This window comes from Larimichthys crocea, chromosome XIII (assembly GCF_000972845.2).
Source record: "Larimichthys crocea isolate SSNF chromosome XIII, L_crocea_2.0, whole genome shotgun sequence".
Taxonomy (NCBI): Eukaryota; Metazoa; Chordata; class Actinopteri; family Sciaenidae; genus Larimichthys; species Larimichthys crocea.
In genome coordinates this window covers 17,101,981-17,119,383 of record NC_040023.1, presented here as the reverse complement: position 1 = coordinate 17,119,383, position 17,403 = coordinate 17,101,981, and the positions used below count along the sequence as shown (strand labels likewise).

Genomic DNA, 17,403 nt, shown 5'->3' with positions numbered 1-17,403 from the left:
ACACCCGCCATAAGAGGAAGTGGAATATGTCCAATTTCTGCTGACTCGTTGAGAAACAATTGTGTGACACACTGATTTTCTTCACTCTGGAATCATTGTTTGTGTGCCTCTTTAATGCGTTTCACACTCTTTCTTTTGTTTGTGAGTATCTGTTGGCTTCCCCATCCAGCTCGTAGGCCTGTTTGTTTTGCGAGACTTCAACATCATGGGAATTTAAATCTCAAAAGAATAGTACTCTATGCAGTGACTGTCATATAAAGGAGGAGCATTGTGCACATTGTGACTTTGCCAAGTTACGCTTTGGTGATCTCTGTGGGGTTATTTGTCCTCTGAATTTGACCCAGCCAAACTGTTTAGGAGCAGCTTGCATCCACAGTGGAGTGCAAGGGGGATTAACTCCGGTTCTGAAGCTAGTGTCTTGGTCAAGGACAACGGCAGGAGTACTACCTACTGTAACATACCTGTCACCACCAGTCAGTCATAGTGGAAGGCTGTAGTAGTGATCAAAGTTAGGACCTTCTTGTTGTGAGTAGACAGCGCTGAGGAGCCACTGTGCTGCCAAATCCACAGAGCCGGTAAATCAAGAAAGCCCAGATATGATATTTGGAGATTTATGACTCAGTTCTTACTGTTGTCATCAAAAAAAAAAAAGAGAGAGAGAGAGCCCTGCTTGTACCCGGATGGCATTTCTTAATTGGTATTTGCACACAGTAGTTTTGCTTTTGCTACTTACAGCAACAAATCAAATCAAAAATTTTATTTGTATAGCCCAAAGTCACAAAATACATTTGCCTCAGAGGGCTTTACAATCTGTACAGGGAGTGACACCCTCTGTCCTTAGACCCTCGGTTCGAGTGAGGAAAAACTTGCCCACAAAAAAGTGAAGGGTGTCTCTGAGAAGATGTTTTCACACTTACTCATATCAGCCTCTTATGTCATCATAGTTGGGGGATATGATGTACCATGAGGCAATATAAGCATGTCTACTCTCAGATTTTGCTATACCTTTTGATATTTTGATGTCTGTCCCTGTAACGTTTCTACCATGAAACAGATTTTAAATAATTTTGATGCTACACTGATGGTCTCTCTCTGTCATTTGCACCCTGTACCTGTTCTTCCGCTATGTAACTTTGTGCTTCCGGTACGATCACCTGTGAGAGGAGTGTAACGCTTTACAGCACTACTACACGGTGGTGTGTAGTGGTGCTGTAAAGCGTTACACTCCTCTCTATTGACTAACTATTGGATTTATTGAGGTGAAACAGGATCATATTCATGGAGAAAATATTTTCTGCTTTTCCCTCTGATGCCTTCCGGCTGCTCTGCATCAACTCCTGGTTATTCCGTAAACTGCTGCAAACTACAGCTGCTATCAGCTCATGTTAACTCAGTTTATTAGCCAGGCTGCTTGTACTGTGAGCCCAGAGCTCTTGGAGAGTGTTAGTGTTTGTACCACAGGCGTTTCAGATGACCGGGCCTGAGGCTGAAGGAATGCAGACGAGGATTTCTAGATTTTAATAGGAAGAACTCTAGCACACGCTCTTTTTTTTGCTGTGACAGTAGCCAACTAAAGGACAAACAAGGGAACATAAATGCTTAAAAATGATGCTGTACTTTTGTCAAAACACAGTCAAGAACTTTGTTTTGCTGTCAGTGACAAAGAAATAACTGTAATACCGCACAGCAGGTTCAGGTCAAATGGATTTCAAATCAGAGTTGAGAAATTACTTCTTCTTTTTTTTTTTTTTACTTCCACAAAGAATGACGAGACCTTGAGGTTTGAGTCATCCAAGCATTATCAGTTATATTTCTCACTCTGCTATGCTATATTTAACTAGCATAACCAAACAAATAGCGACACAGGAGTGGGATGAAAAAATCTCTAACCAAGTCAAGTCGCACTACTGTTATAATATTCTGTTCTTGGCACCAGTGACAGTTAATAGAGGTGAAGACCAAAACCTTTGTGTGTTAGTTCAAGTTACTCCACCCGACTCGTTGTTTCTAAATAAGCTCAAATGCAATGGAGTAATGTGACAAGGTCAACACTCTCGATATTGTTGAAATCATTAAATAGTTCTGGTACTGTGACAGCCTTACTTCGTTTGTGAGCTATTTGCCCCAGGCTTACCCTGACCAAGGTACAACACTCCCCCCTGGGCCCACATACACACAACCATCCATCTCTAGCGCTGCTATCTGCTATCAAGCTGCTGTGTGTATGTGGGTCTGTGTGTTTGTATATCTGAGGACTGGAGTGGAGTTGTTCTGGCTCGGTCAAACTGATAGCCGTATCAACAGTTACCCCCTGGCTGATGGACTGCAGAACAACAGGCCCATTGTTTTTCTGAGTGTGTGTGTGTGCACACGTGCGCGGTGTGCATGCTAAGCCATCATAAATTGCATTTCTACAAGCCTCAAATGTCAGACGTACTGCGCTCATGTATCTTGGGAATGTGTGTGTGTGTTTGTTTGTGTGTGTGTCGCATGCTGCAGTGTAATCTGCCAGAGGCTGGAGATGTGGGTCAGTGTGGCTGCAGCTACCTACTCTACGGGGACTAACACGACTAAAAAATGTTACACAACTGCAAACTAAAGCAGGAGCCAACCTACACTTGAGATTTGACTTCTTCTCATTTGTACATATTTTCTTTAAAAAACAGTGATTTGTTCTGTTTGAGTCATTCAATCCTTGTTTCTGTGTGCTTAGATAGACGTGTTTAAAATATTTTAAAACCGCGAGTGGCGCAGTTCTTCATTAAAATAGGGCTTAGTCCACAGAGGCACAGTGTTTGAAATAGAGATGAAAATCAGTATGACTTCTTAATAAGGCTAGATTGGAAAGAGGATGGCCAGATTAGTCATGCCTGGGGCTCATAGTGGATCTCACCTGCAGTCATTAAGCCAAAGTTATTGCCGAACATTTGGAACCTGCGATGAAAGCTTATTGGAAGTTATGTAGTGTGATTAGATGTGTGTGTGTGGCTGTGTGTGGCTGTGTGTGTGGCTGTGTGTGTAGCTGTGTGTAGGGAATATTGACTTCATGACGGAGCTGTTTAAATGAAATATTGATGATGCCAGCTTGGGAAGGAAATGTGTGTGTGTGTGCATATGTGGAGTTGAATGTGTATATTTAAAACTGTTAACTGCTGATTGATTGTCTGTTTTGCAGCGGCCAAACGCCTATCGAGTAGCTACTTTTTGAAATATGGTCAAAGATTAAAACATTGAACTGGCCCTACAGTGTCAAATAGCATTTTTAATAAGGACAGCGTGTAATAACAGACAGGTAGGTTCGTTGATGCTGCTGACAGCCGACGACAGCAGCGAATAGAGGACTTCTTTATTTGTCGGTAAGCGGCCTTCACTGGCACTTGTTTAACAATGAGATAAAAAATGTCATTCTCTCCTGTAAACTCCTGAACTGCAGATAAGCATCAGCCTTCAAATGCTGTAGATATTATACACACTTGCAGTGACTCAGCACACTTTGCTTGCCAGTTATATCATGAGGTCTGCAGACTTATGATGTGCATGTATTGGGGATGTTCCTGACGACTTATTTCTATGTAGATTAAACTAAAATTCTAATTTAGACTTGCCGTCTACAAGTTAAGTCAAGATTCTGTAGAGTTTTGCTACATAATCAGCATTTTAATATCAGTAAACATCTTGGGATACTACTGAAATACAAAACATACAGACAGTATCTTCCTGCAGTGAATGGTTATGTAGAAAATGAAGATGCTATACGTGTTATTAGATGAAGAGAAGCATCGCTCTCATTAACTTAAATAAATGATGCCTGTGGAGTTTTGTGATGTCATTTTTCCTGCACCACTGACTGGATTAACATGAACGACAAAACATAAATGACATGGCATCAGCGATGATAGTATTGCAGGTATTAGCGTGGGGGAGAGGGGTGCTGCCTACCATGACTCCACTGTAGACGCAACATTAATAAAATGTTAATAATTAGTTTAGCCAACTATAATTTCCAGTGTTGACGCAGCAATGTTTAATGGACTAGTCAACTAACGCTCATCCCTAACATGCATCATGTCACCCTAACTCTGGGCCTACGGAAAGTGTGTTGCATTAAAAACACCTCTGCTTTCGTTTAATCGCTGTGCGGATATTAAAGTTTAGGATCGTTAATATTATTGCAGTGTATGCAGATAAAATCCAGCTTCTGTTGTGCGGATAATGTGTTAAACCCACGCTTTGCCACTACAACACAAGAAGAGGAGATTGCACGCTGCGTTGAATTGCCAAGAGGTCTGTCCTGGATTGGGAGTGTAGCCGGGAGCATTTGAGAGCACAGCTGGGGGCATGCACACACTTACTGTAAGCTTGATCCTGTTAATACGGTTACTGGTCAGAGCAGGGACATCAGGGAGATACGGAACTGAGAACAAATCACAAGCCTCCAGATGTCACCAAAATACAGAGATAGGCGGTGAAGTTTTGGGCTAAATCTGTTCTGTGTAATCACTCAGGACACAGACAAGGGAAGGTAGTGAGTGTGTGTGGTATGTGTGTTGCAGTCCAGCAGCCTGCTGCTCTGTTTCTTGTTCTCTCCCCTCTCCGTAAACAGGAAGCAGATCTCTCTCTGTCTCTCTGTGACTCTCCTTTCATCTGTCCTTTTCTGTCCGTCCCTTCGTCCTTTTTTCTTCCTCTTTTCGCCCTGCGTCCCTCTGTGGATACGTACACTATATCTAAAAAGTGACAGGCCCCTCGGCTCCCAGAGCACGTCCTTAATATTAAAAGGCAAAACAGGCTGTTGTGTGAGCTGTTTCATCCAGGATAAGTGTGACATAGTGTCCAGGGAGGTTGAACCAGCTGCTTCTTACCTATTTTCTACTCTGCTCTATTCTTGGCATTCCTGTTTTTCTCACTGGGCTTCCCCTGGAAAGCTGTCAGAAATTGTGAGCTACAGCTAGAGTAGCCTGTGATACTGTTGTTGTCATCTTTTGTTGTCTTTCCTCTAGTCCCTGTTTAGCATGTATTTGGTGTTTGTGCGTGCATGAGGTGCTGCGGGCCCCTCAAGGCCTTCCTTTCCCACACCACTGGAGACATGAGGTGTTTGACAGGGCAGCAGGTCGAAGGGAGGACTGTATGGAGGTGAAGGGGAAGCACAGTTGGCACGGGATTGGCACAACACCGCTTGTTGTTGCTAAGACCAAAGATGTCATCTTTGGACTCCCTCTGTTACATGTGCTACAAACAGAGTCACATGACACATGTAGAAACCCTGGCTGGGAACCAAACACACACACACACACACACACACACACACACACACACATATCAAGGGGTTTTAAGAAAAGAGACCTTTCTTCCTGTCTTGCCCAGCTTCTCCTCTCTGCTTTGTGTCTTTACCATGGCAGTGTTTAGAAAGAGAGCGGAACAGTTGGGTTTAATGCTTCGCCATGGCTGTTTGGTCACAGTGTGTTCACACTGAGCTCGGGGAATTGTGAAGGACTGATTTGACTGTCTGTTAGCTTTAGCTCACCCACACTACCCTCTAAAGTGTCCAGAGCAAAGGTTGTTCCAGAGCTTCTCAGCCTTGTTTTAGCTCTGGTCCTGTTTTGAAGCTTTAGCATGCCAACTTTATCTTGCCAGGAGTTATATTGGTGCTGACATGCAAACGATGAACTGCATGATGTGTATGTTAAATGATTCCTACTTGCTGAAAGGGAACATGTACTTGCTAGCAGAGATTTCATCACTGGGCTCTTACTTACCTCTGCGTGTACTCGTCTGCCTCACTGGGCTTTTGGATTTATGACAGGAATTACGTCGACCCAGACTGAATGGAAAGAGGCCTGCGTGGGAGAAGAGACAGACTTTGTGGATTAATAACAGGGAGTGTTCTGTAGGGACACAGATAGAGGCAAGATGAGGGTGGGAAGATGAGGGCCCAGCCTTTTGGCTGCCATGCTGCATTCCCTGCATTGGTTTTCAGCTGCTCATAGCTGGAACGAAGAAAAGTAAGGAGGTGTACAAAAGATGGCTCAGACTGTAGGAAACAGAGAATTGGTGATGAACATTTTCTCTCAAAAACGATTCTGAGACCTGAACTCAGCATATCTGTTGAATACACAATTTAAAATCAATACACACTGCCTCACAGCACTGTTTTTTTATGCATGTTTTAATTATAGTCTAGTGGTTTTAAACTTTTACCATATCCTCCTGGTTTGGGATTGAAGTGTTGTGATCATGTCATACGACATAGGTCCTTCCAACAACACAAATCCTCTTAACCTGGAAAGTGAAGTGAACGCACAGTATATTTCTGTCTCTGCTCTCTAGATGCTTGTGTCAGTGTTGGCCTACATAATGTCATGTTCCACAAGAATAGCTCACTGTCAAAGCACCGCTCACTTGCCTGCGTTACACATCTGACTAAGTGTCCATCTGTCAGCCTCGCCACTGAGGCGTCACATATTGATGTACTAGGTGTGTGTTGAAAGCCAGCATATTTTGTGTGTGTGTGTGTGTTTGAAAGCAGGTCTCTGAGCAATAGTAGCTATTACACACAACTTTTGTGGTTTTTAAGGGACTGAGATCAGGGCTTAAATTTAATAGAACAATTGCAGATGGAAAGACAGAGATGGGTTGTGTTTTGCACTGCAGTGTTGTGTGTATTTCTGTAGGTTTATTTTGTGATTGTCACAGGTTGCAAGATCTACCAGCTTTGCTGCACTGCTGCAGGAGAACCCAGTAAAATGCATGCAGAGTATCTCATTAAAATGTTCAAATTCACTCATTAACGAACGAAAGCTTTATTTCTGATAGAGACAGCTGAAGAGTGACAGGGTTAGGGTTAGGGCTTCCGCAGCAAGGACTGATCCTTCGCACATGGGGCGGCTGCTCTACCAACGCCGCGAACACATATTATCGAACAGTTATTAAGTACAGTATTGCAATACCGTGTTGTACAACAGGGTTACTTCCTCATAGTCTGAGTGGTTTTTTTTTCGTCATCCATAAGACATGCTGCTTTCAGTTCGACACAAGACGAACTGAAAGCAGAACGAGGAGAGCAAGAGGTTTACTCTGCAGATGGAAAGACAGAGATGGGTTGTGTTTTGCACTGCAGTGTTGTGTGTATTTCTGTAGGTTTATTTTGTGATTGTCAGGGGAATCAGATGAGTATTTATAGAAACTTGCTTGTCCTGCTTCCAATTTGCAGATGGATTAAATTGCACTCAAACTTTGGAGGTGCGCTTTTGATAAACAAGACGAAAGGAGCAGTAGAAAAAGAGACAGTTTGTGACATGTGTATAAGTCGGAGTAAAGAGGAAAGGGAAAGTACAGAAGAGACAAGGAATGATGACTCACCCAGGAGTAGTCACCTTTGGTGGCCGGGACCCTTCACATACTGAAGCTTACCTGCACTGCAGTATAGCATCCTCGCACTCCTCACTAACGCAGGAGTGTGTGGGCTGGCAGGAAGAGATTTATGGTGTGGCTCTTCTTGTAATACAAACTCTTAATATACACATACACACACACACACACACATATATACACACACACACACACACACACACACACACAGGCTGGCAATCTGAAATCCCAGTGGACCAGAATGATGACTTGGCTTTAAAGTAGGCCAAGGACCAGATTGAAGGACACACACACACACACACACACACACACCCACACTAAATCATATTCACTCTCATCTTCATTCTCTGTGGATTTTTCAAAAATAGCAGATTAATCCAGTGAAATGAGCAGTCCTGAGAATCCATCAGTTGTCCATCCCAATATCCCTCTACTCCTCCATCGCACTTCTTCTAGTCTTCTCCCTCCCTCTCTTTTTACTCAGCTCCGAAGATGGAAGACAGTCTTTGGTTATGTTTGACCTTTGGGTGGGTGCGTAAGGAGGGAAGATGGAGTATGATGGATTTCTAACAAAATATAAAAAGATACTGAGCTAGGCTGATAATATGTAAATGAATGACTGGAAACATGCCTGGTGACATGTATGTGACTCCGACTGTGTGATTATTGCGAGAGAGATGAGTGTTATCATTGTGCTTTTACATCCAGGAAGTATGTTTGAGGCCGTTAAGTAACGCCTTCTCTCGGGTCTTCCTGTGGTTGCTTTGCAGTTTTGTGTCCAAAAAACCCTTTTGGAAAAAAAAACAAAAAAACCCAGGCCCTGGCCACGTACTGAAACTGAAATGTTTTAAACATGAATGAAAGGAAGACAAAGCTCAAGAATTTCCTGACTTGGACTCGGGGAAATTTTAAACTCCCACAAGAGTTTTTTTTTTTTGCACTAGTGCTTGGCGAGTATGCTGCTATTTTCACACTTTTTTATCGGAACAATATTTTTAGACTTTGTCTGTTTCTCTCTTCTTCAAGGAGCATGTTTGAGTGACGAGCAAAAAGAGGAAGTGGGATCTCTGACGCTCCGGTCCCTCTGCTGGTGGAGCACCCTGCACATCTGACCAGAGACACCTTTAAGTCACTTGGACAGGTATGAGCACAGCTCAGCCTCATATTACCTTCAGCCAAATGTATTTTTTTTTTGCTCAAACCACAGAGTAAAATAACATAATTACATACAGAGAGGACAATTAGCTGAAATTAATATGAAACAGCAGATATGCTAGAAATTTATCATTGAAGAGTCATGTATAACCTTTTTTTTTTTACTCTGCTGGTATCTTCATGCTGTTGCAGTTTCCTTTGCCACGCTAACATTTTTCTTTTATGTTGAAGCTTCTTGAATTGTTGGTTTTGCAATCTTTTGTTTATCTGTGTTTAAAACCATGTCAGAAATTAGTTTGCTGTGGTTTATGTGTTATTACGCTGGGTCAGCAGAATCCTCACTGCTGGTATTTAACAGCTTCCTTCAAGAGCAGCTTTTTCTTGAAATTTCCATTATATTTTGGTAATTGTGTTATGATTTAAATGTTCACACAGGTTAATTGCATGGGAAATACTTGGTATAATTACTCTTGAAACTATAGCTGTATTTTTAACATGATTAGGATGTGTTACGAAAACCAAAATTGTGGTTAGTGATGTATTGTCTTGCTTTGGGACTCTGGTGCATTGCAGATGCTTGCTGACCCAGTGTCTTCAATCTGGGCCTTCCAGTTTAAGGGTGACCTCTGTTCTCACTTTGCTGCCCTGCTAGTTGGGAATTAACTCTTATAAAACTTGCACCGAGTTGTCTTGGTGTAATACAGGCTTTAATACAGGTTTTAGTGAGTGGTGACATAAAGTTGAATGTTCTCTATAGTGTGTGTGTGTCATGAGTAAATGACATTTCCAAAGTACTACCATGGCAAAACATGTTTCCTTATTCCTTTAGTGTTGTTTATTCATACGTTTGTATTAAAACAATCCCATGGCAAGTTGTGGCTGGCACATTGACTCATTGTTCTGTTGTGATTAATGGAAGTATAATCATACAAATACAACATCACGATGGTTGTCTGTTGAACAGAAACATTTTTATTGTGATGAACTGTCAAGATCACATTTTCCTCTTGGCAGTGATCTTGTTTGTTTGTTGTGTGTTTCCCTGGATTCAAATATTCAAGTGCAACAGTTCTGTCAACAACTGAACATGATTCAGTCAGGTTTCAAGTCTCTCCAAGTGGATTTGCATACCGTGTTGAAATGAATGTTAACCAATAGTTGCCTGGAAGGTAAAAAAAAAAAATGTATGAAATGTATTTCATGTTTTGGAAAATGTTGGGCCTTTTTGTAAATTATACATGATTTGTAGAGCTAATGCAAAACAGTGAGGGGAAAACATCATGTTCAGGCTTTTCTTCAGTGGACAATAACTGTCTCTCCCCTTAAAGGCTTCCCAGAACAAATACTTAACAGTTGGAAAGGACAAATATTTGTCTGAAATAACATAATTTGCGATTCTAAATATACTGGAGTCAGATTTAAAATATGTTGTGCCTCATTCCCCAGTTTCTTCCTTTAAGTTTACTCTTAAATTTGTTCATAGGAAACGTCTAGGTCAGATTTAAAGATTTAAAGAAGTGATTCAAACCGAGGAATATTTGCCCACAGGCTCTCACAATGACGAATCCCTGATTGTCCTTGTAAAGGCAGTGCCAATTGTTCTTAATTAGCATAGATAAATGCCCTGCCAAACCCCATAAAAGGGCATGAAGCCAGGGTAGGCCTATAGGTTTTTAGCATCAACGCAACTGTTTTTTATTATCTTAGTCTGAAGTTATATTTAGTAGAGTCAGTAGTGGATATAAAATGACAAATCAGAAGTCAAGCTGTTTAAATTTTTTTTGAATTAATCTAAATTGATCCTGCCCGGTTGGCATGAGTCCTAGTAGGAGTAGCGGAGCCAAGAGAAGGCCAGACATACAGTTGAGCTGCTTGACCTGGTTTGTAAGTATTGTGATTTGATCAGGATGAGAGAGTGTTAACACCAATTAATTAGTAGTTAAATTTTGCTTTTATGCTTCCGCTCTTTATGTCACTCACTCCTTGAGAGTGAGAAATGAGCGTCAATGGAGAGAAAATGTGGAATTATGAGTTGTTAAACGAGCAATTACAGCATAGGCGTCACACAGACCAAGAGGCCTAGTGCTGTGGTTTGTGTGTTCTTATGCCTGCTGTAATTGATTTATTTGTATACATGTGGTGTGTGTCTGTGGTTTTCTCGTACTGTATGGCCAACCAGTTGTGCTCTCTCCAACCATCAAGGGAACACCCTCTGTGACAATACTGTGTATTGATTTTGGCCGAAAACACCCGAGCGATTGGAGATTGAAGTGTTTAATTCCACTTTGAGCCCATGCCAAGCTTTGCATTGGTAATCAATTTCAGCTTGGACTATTTCGCTGTCATGGGCAGATCTCTCAGTTTTACGATTTGCTGTTTTTACATTGAGTTTTAAAACTTTCCCTTATTTGCTTGGTGTTAACTATTGTAGCAAAAGAAAGTACTTGTGTACTAAATTCCAGCCAAGACTTGTTTTAAGGCCATTCCCCATGTTTTGTGTGTTTTAAAAACATGAATAGTTATACAGTATAAATCAACAAAGATGTCTTGATCCTTTATATTTCACAGTTATATCTTTGTCAATTCTAAATCTACCCTATAAAACAAAAAAAGACTTAACTTGAAAGTTTATGTTTGAGTCTGGAAAGCATTGTAGAAAAACAATCAACTCAAGAAACACCTCTGTAAACATCACCTACAATTATGAGGATTAAATTATTCACAACCTCTGCCCATTTACAGTACAGTCCACTACACCTGCACTGCACTCCACCTCGCCAAGCAGTCTACATGAGTCTTGTGTTTTACCTGTTTCAATGCTGATATTGTTCATCATCAGTGAACCACGCAGTTAAAGAAACAATAGGGCAGTTATAAAATCGAGTATCACTGCTTGCCGTCACAGTTCACATCTATTTCTTTTCCATTTCAGTTTTATAGTTGGGTCATTTTGAGACAAGACTGAGTTGGTAAAAGTTGACTCAGGGTTTTCTAGACTGATGATTCAAATCATCAATGTTTAGAGGGCGGCCCTAATATTCAATGTCAGTGATGAGTCAAATGAAATAATGTAAGTCTCTCTCTGTTGGTCTTTGTCTCATTCTGCTTCCTCCATGAGTCCCGTCTGTGTTCTCCAGTCAAGGTTATGACCTGGAAATGAGGTGACCCCTGCCTTTTTGTCAGGAGTGGCTGTGTACCTTGGGTACTCCATAGAGAGCAATAAGAGAAGGCCTCGGGCCACCGTGTTCTGTTTCACTTCCCTAATATTAGCCTGTGCCTTGTTCTGCTCCAGTTGAGAGGCATTACAACTGTTCAGCAAATCACCACGCCCATCAGCGTTGTCTTGGAAACTGTTGAGCTTATCGAGCCCACATGACCCAAGGACAGCTCGAACACTTGAATAAGCATCATCTGTGGCTCTCTCATTGAAGATGCTTCAAACAGCATCATGCACTTTTCCACACTTGTTTATGACAGCGAAAGTGTTTAAATTAAAGGGCATCTGGTTTCATGAAGTAGAAACACGGCTACACAGAGAGCTAGGGAATAAACCTTGTTCATAGTTTATTGCATGAATTAGCAAACTTTATGTTGATTGGTAACACACAAAACCTCCTCTCTCATTGGCACTCCCACATATAAATACCATCTTCCTCCCTCTTCATTTCCTTTTACACATATAAACATAAAATCCCCAGAAGGGAGGCTCCACTCTACCAGACATAAATTGTGAAGCGAGTGAAGCCCTGGATGCTCTCGTTTCAGAGTTTCTCCAAGTGGTTGTGAGAAACACTGGTTGTGCAATCTCTAAAGGGGGATTAAGCCTCTGCAGAGAAGAGGGGATATGAAGAGGGACACAGAGAAGGATGTGAAGGGGGAAATTGTGTTCTTGTAGGGAAGTAGTGATGGCAACCGCTCTTGAAAGGAGACGACATCACTAAGAGACGAACAGGAGAGTGGGGGTGGGGTGGCTGAGAGAGAAAGAGAGCGAGATGCCCAGGATGGCGATATAAAAGAAAGATGGGGGGGAACGTGATATGTTAATGGATTAGGGAGAGAGCGCGGAGATGGAGGGAGGGAGAATTGTGTGTCTGTTTAATGTCATAGGGAGCCAGGCTGTTTAAAAGAGACTTCAAAGAGACTAGCACCTAACATAAACTAAACTGACACACTCGCACACATCCAACACACACAGAGAAGAAGAAGGGCCCGGGGCCGGTGTAAGCACAGAGGAGACCTGAGGTGTCCTCTGCCATGCCTGATTAGAAATACAGTAAGTGGAGAGGCATGGCTGAAAGACAGCGTAGTGTGCGCGCGCATGCGTTTAGTCAATGTTCATGCATATAAATCTTCTCTGCTGCTGCTTGCAGTGCTGCCGTCTGCTTCTTTTACATTTTCTGTGATCAAATAGCATTCAGGGAAACCAGTTGACATCTCTCTGACAGCGCTTCGACACGACTTTGTGAGCAAGAATATTTGTGTGTTTCTGTGATGGAGCATTTCCATGTCTGCGTCAGTCCACGCCTGACTGCTCTGTTCTGTGTTTGGCAGATGTGCAGAGCTCTGCCTATGCGCCAGGAAAGTAGAAAAAAGGAGTTATAATATTATGTTACTGCGTGGAGGTCAGTCGAGGCCTGTACAATCCGGCAGAGGTCAGAGAAACAGAAAGAAGAGTGACTGCAGAGCAGTGACTAAATTTCAGGCTTCCCACCGCTCCTGGAATTTGAAGAATTTCTAACAGCGAGAGAGCAATTTGAGGATTTCTTTGAGGATATCCTGGAAGGATCTGGGAATTTTCCCAGTTTACAGTTTACAGAAATGTGACCTGCTTAATTATCATGTTTATTTTGATTTATGTTGATTTTCAGCTGAGTTTAAAATGTGTCAGGGATGTGATGGTCCTTTAAAAACTGAGAACATCTGGGTGCTTTACTGTGGCTTCCAGTATAATACAGAGATTAGATTTCAAAGACAGTACTCATACAAAACAGCAATGGTGCAAGCTACGATGAGATACAATAACATGACAATTTATGATGACAACACTCAGCCGTCACTCATGCGCTCTCTCTTTACACACCTATTTGTGTAATCCATAACTACAGTCATTGGTGTGAACTTGCTGCATTGATAACACTCAAGACAACACTACAGAGCCCAGTGAGCCATTTTCCTCTCCATTAAAACACAAACACACATGCACAGTATGGCGAGAGACTCATCACCTCAGACCTTTACATAAGGACTAATCTTCATTGTAGTGATTAATCATTAAGTTATTTTATCTAATAAATACATTCAGAACTACTGTATGAGGAAAACATTTGCAGTTGTAGGGGTTGCATGACTTCAGATTTTTTTAAGTCGACACTGATATGATGAAAGTCGAGTCGACGTCGACTAGTTACTGGTGATGGAATTGATATTTTTTTCAGTAATTAAAAAAATCACAGGAGGAGGGAATGCTTTGCAATACTGTCACCGCTGTCGCCTGATGTTATTTCCAGCGAGTGAAAAAATCCTCCCTGGGACAGCCAGGTAACGTTTGCACAACTTGGCCAATTGGGGAAATCTATCCTCGTTCTGGCCCCACCAGTGCAGCGGGTTCTGCATGGTGGGAATGTGCGGTATTTGTTTACGGTGATTAGCGAGCGGTGATTAGTCGACGTCAAGCTCTAAACGTCATTGTGGAGTAGTGAAATCGACAGATCGACTAGTGGACTAACCTGTATAACCCCTATGCAGTTGATGATTTTAAATTTTGTCTGGCTTTCTATTTCTGAATAAATAAACTAAGAGATTTAAAGTGCTTTGGAAATTTGATTTGAATGCAACACAAATGAAACACAAGGTTTACAAGTAACATGTTTTCATTATCAGTTATTCTGCTGATTATTTTCTTGAGTTTTTTAGTTTCTAAAATGTCAGAAAATAGCAACAATGTTCCTCAAATATTCCTAATACCCAAGGCGAGGATGTAATCTCACAATTGAGAACCTGGAAACCGTAAATGTTTAGTGTTTTGCTTAGAGACAGACTTCAGATGATGAATGATCAAAGCACTAAAGCTCAAAAAGTATATTTGCATTTATACTTTATATATTAAACTGTGTATTATGTATCATTGGAACATCTCAAACAAATTAAAAATGTGTAATTTTCAGTTTGAACCATGTCATGGTTCAGTGTGTCTGAGCTCTGGGGAGCTTCAGATGAGAAACCGGAAGTTAAAAAGGACACTGTCAAATGATCTGACACGAATAACGCCTCATGCAAATACCAGGCTGCTGAGAGACTTAACCAAGGTTCAGATTTTAAATTTGATTAAATCTGTAGCTGATTGAGCGCCAGGTTAATCTGATATGACATGATGCACTTACATTAATCTTGTCAAAACTCTTGCTGCTGATTTGATTGAATTATTTTCTTCTCTGGGAACTAACGATCAGATCAGGGCATTGCTTGTATTGACTGGTGGTTTCTTTGCACCAGTTTCACCTTGTCAACCCGAGAGATATAATCTTGCAAAGTTACAAAACTGTTGATCACATGATAAGCTTGCTTCAAAGTACATACATGAGTAAATACATGCAGAACAAGTGGTCAAACATTGTCAGGACATTAAACTATTCTCCGTGCTCCACAGGCAGAAAAGAAAGAGAAAACACAATAGATCTTTGCTCTTGTTTTCTGCTGTGCACGGCACTTTGGCTACCAAAATCGTATCAAGTGGAATTTAGAAATGCTGCTCTGCAGTTTTCCATCCTCCGTGGCCGCTAAGCAAAGCTAAGCTAAGCTAGCTATGCACAAACACCTTTTTTTTTCGCCTCCCAGGGGCATGAGAGAAATCACCGTAGCCAAATTAATTTTCTCCCTTCTGCTTGTGCTGCTGCAACCTGAGGGATCACTGAGGCAGAGAATCAGCCAAAGAGAGGAAAGATGATGCTGGAGGAGAGAAGGAAAGGGGAGCAGAGGAATTTTAATGTGGCTGTGTCTGTCTCTCTCGCTGCCTGCCAAAGAAAAGCAATTACTATCACAGCTCCTCTCACACTCTCTCTCTCTCGCTCTCTCTGCTCTGCTCTGTGTGTCTCTCCAGCACACAGGGGGTTGATATGTTCAATGTATAAGGGCTAGATTGGCTTGTGCACTGCAGGGTGTTTGGGAAGTCTTATACATGCAGGATGTTTGTTTTCCTCTTAAAGCCTGAAAGCAGATAAAGCATTGCTTAGATACCATGAAACGTCCTCTACGCAAATGACAATGTTCACTGGGCTTATAATGGTGCTGGACACGAACCTAACCGATAAACGTTTACAAGTGCTCTCACAGATGAACCATTTTTCTATTAGAGTGGTGTTAGACAGAAATCCAACAATCCTCTGTGCTCATTTTCAGACTTTCACAGAGAGTGAAGGTGACCATTTGGAGTGGCACAGATAAACAGCCGACAGATAAGAGCAGAGAGAGAGAGAGAGAGAGAGAGAGGGAGAGAGAGAGACTGCCAGAAAGACAAATGGAGGCATTGAGAAGATGCTCAGGCGTCAGAGCTGTGGGAAGGGTGAAGGTTGAGAAGAGTGAGGAGAAAGGCAAGGGAGATGTGAAAAGAAATAAAGAGTGATTGCCTCTGCAGAGCTTTGGAAAAGCCTGTGTGTAGCAGCTCAGGACTCAACATCACCCATACCTGTCTTCCTCTCTCTCTTTCTTTCTTTCTTTCTCTGAATACATTTTTAGGATGAGGAGGTTTGCCTACTGTAAGGTGGTTTTGGCCACCTCTCTGGTGTGGGTGATGCTGGACATGTTCATTCTGCTCTACTTCAGCGAGTGCAACAAGTGTGACGACAAAAAGGAGAGAGGACTGCCCGGGAGAGATGGTGAGTGCGTATTGCCACACATATACAAGTGATCAAAGAGGCACGCTCTTGCATCCTCTGAGTGTGTTGTATTTGTGCATATCTACTGCAGATGCCCTGACCAGGCCGCGCGACGGGCCCGGGGAAGGTGGGAAGCCTGTAGTGATTCCTAAGGAGAACCAGGAGAAGATGAAGGAGATGTTTAAGATCAACCAGTTCAACCTTATGGCCTCTGAGATGATTGCGCTCAATCGGTCACTGCCTGACGTCCGCTTGGAAGGGTAAGGACAATCTTCTTTTCACTTACTCTTTCTCCTCTCATTAAGATCCCGTCAAAATGAAAATGTCCGTCAGAGGCACCCATTAGTGGGATAGTCCACACTGTAAACAGACGCCACAGTATGCCACTACTGCTCTGTAAAGGTTACTTATGAATAAAACATAGAGAGAGACAGACATATGGATGGATTGTAATTTAATTATAATTAAATGTTTGTGTTGTATTATCAAAATATGCTGATTTAAGTGAAGTAGTGAGGTTGTAGTGACCTGAAAAAAATCTATGGGCCCTTCCTGTAAAACATTCAGTGTGACTCAATTCTAAAAAACAATCTACATATCTAAAAATGTTACTGGAAACAGGAAATTACACTGATCTATGTCAGTCAATTTAGAAATACCACTCATAATTGCACTTCACACACAGACAGCAGAATGTTTCCCAAAAGATTTATTACTTGTTGTTTTTGTGTTTTCTGGGGTGTTCACAAAGCTGTTTTACTATCATCCACAATTCATTTGAATTTTTTCCAGCTGTGAGCAGCTCCATCATTTCCCTTGTGCAATGCGTTTTGAGACAATACAGTTCACGCATGACGAGTTGATGCACTCAAAAGTCGACGTTTTTCTGCTTTCACGGGAGTTTAAACCAATTCTGGTGAATTTAACCGTGCAATTCGTTTGTCAGTTAAACTTCTGGTCTGAAACTCTTTTGATGGTTGTGAAATGTTCAGTTCTTAATATAATAAGCGAT

The 17,403-nt window shown here is 41.8% G+C and overlaps 1 protein-coding gene across 3 annotated transcripts in view; it reads left to right on the top strand.

Moving 5' to 3' along the window:
- The window catches only part of galnt1 (UDP-N-acetyl-alpha-D-galactosamine:polypeptide N-acetylgalactosaminyltransferase 1), a 38,512-nt gene that overhangs the window by 7,577 nt on the left and 13,532 nt on the right, over positions 1–17,403 (top strand). The window contains exons 2-4 of one of the 3 annotated variants that reach the window (XM_010735988.3): positions 8,392–8,506; positions 16,252–16,391; positions 16,483–16,651. In XM_010735988.3, coding sequence (XP_010734290.1) covers positions 16,253–16,391; positions 16,483–16,651 — 308 coding nt within the window. In that variant the 5' untranslated portion in view covers positions 8,392–8,506; position 16,252. Of the gene's footprint in view, positions 1–8,391; positions 8,507–16,034; positions 16,107–16,251; positions 16,392–16,482; positions 16,652–17,403 lie in introns of those variants that run through there. The other 2 variants (XM_027286759.1, XM_019271077.2) reach the window with 2 other exon arrangements.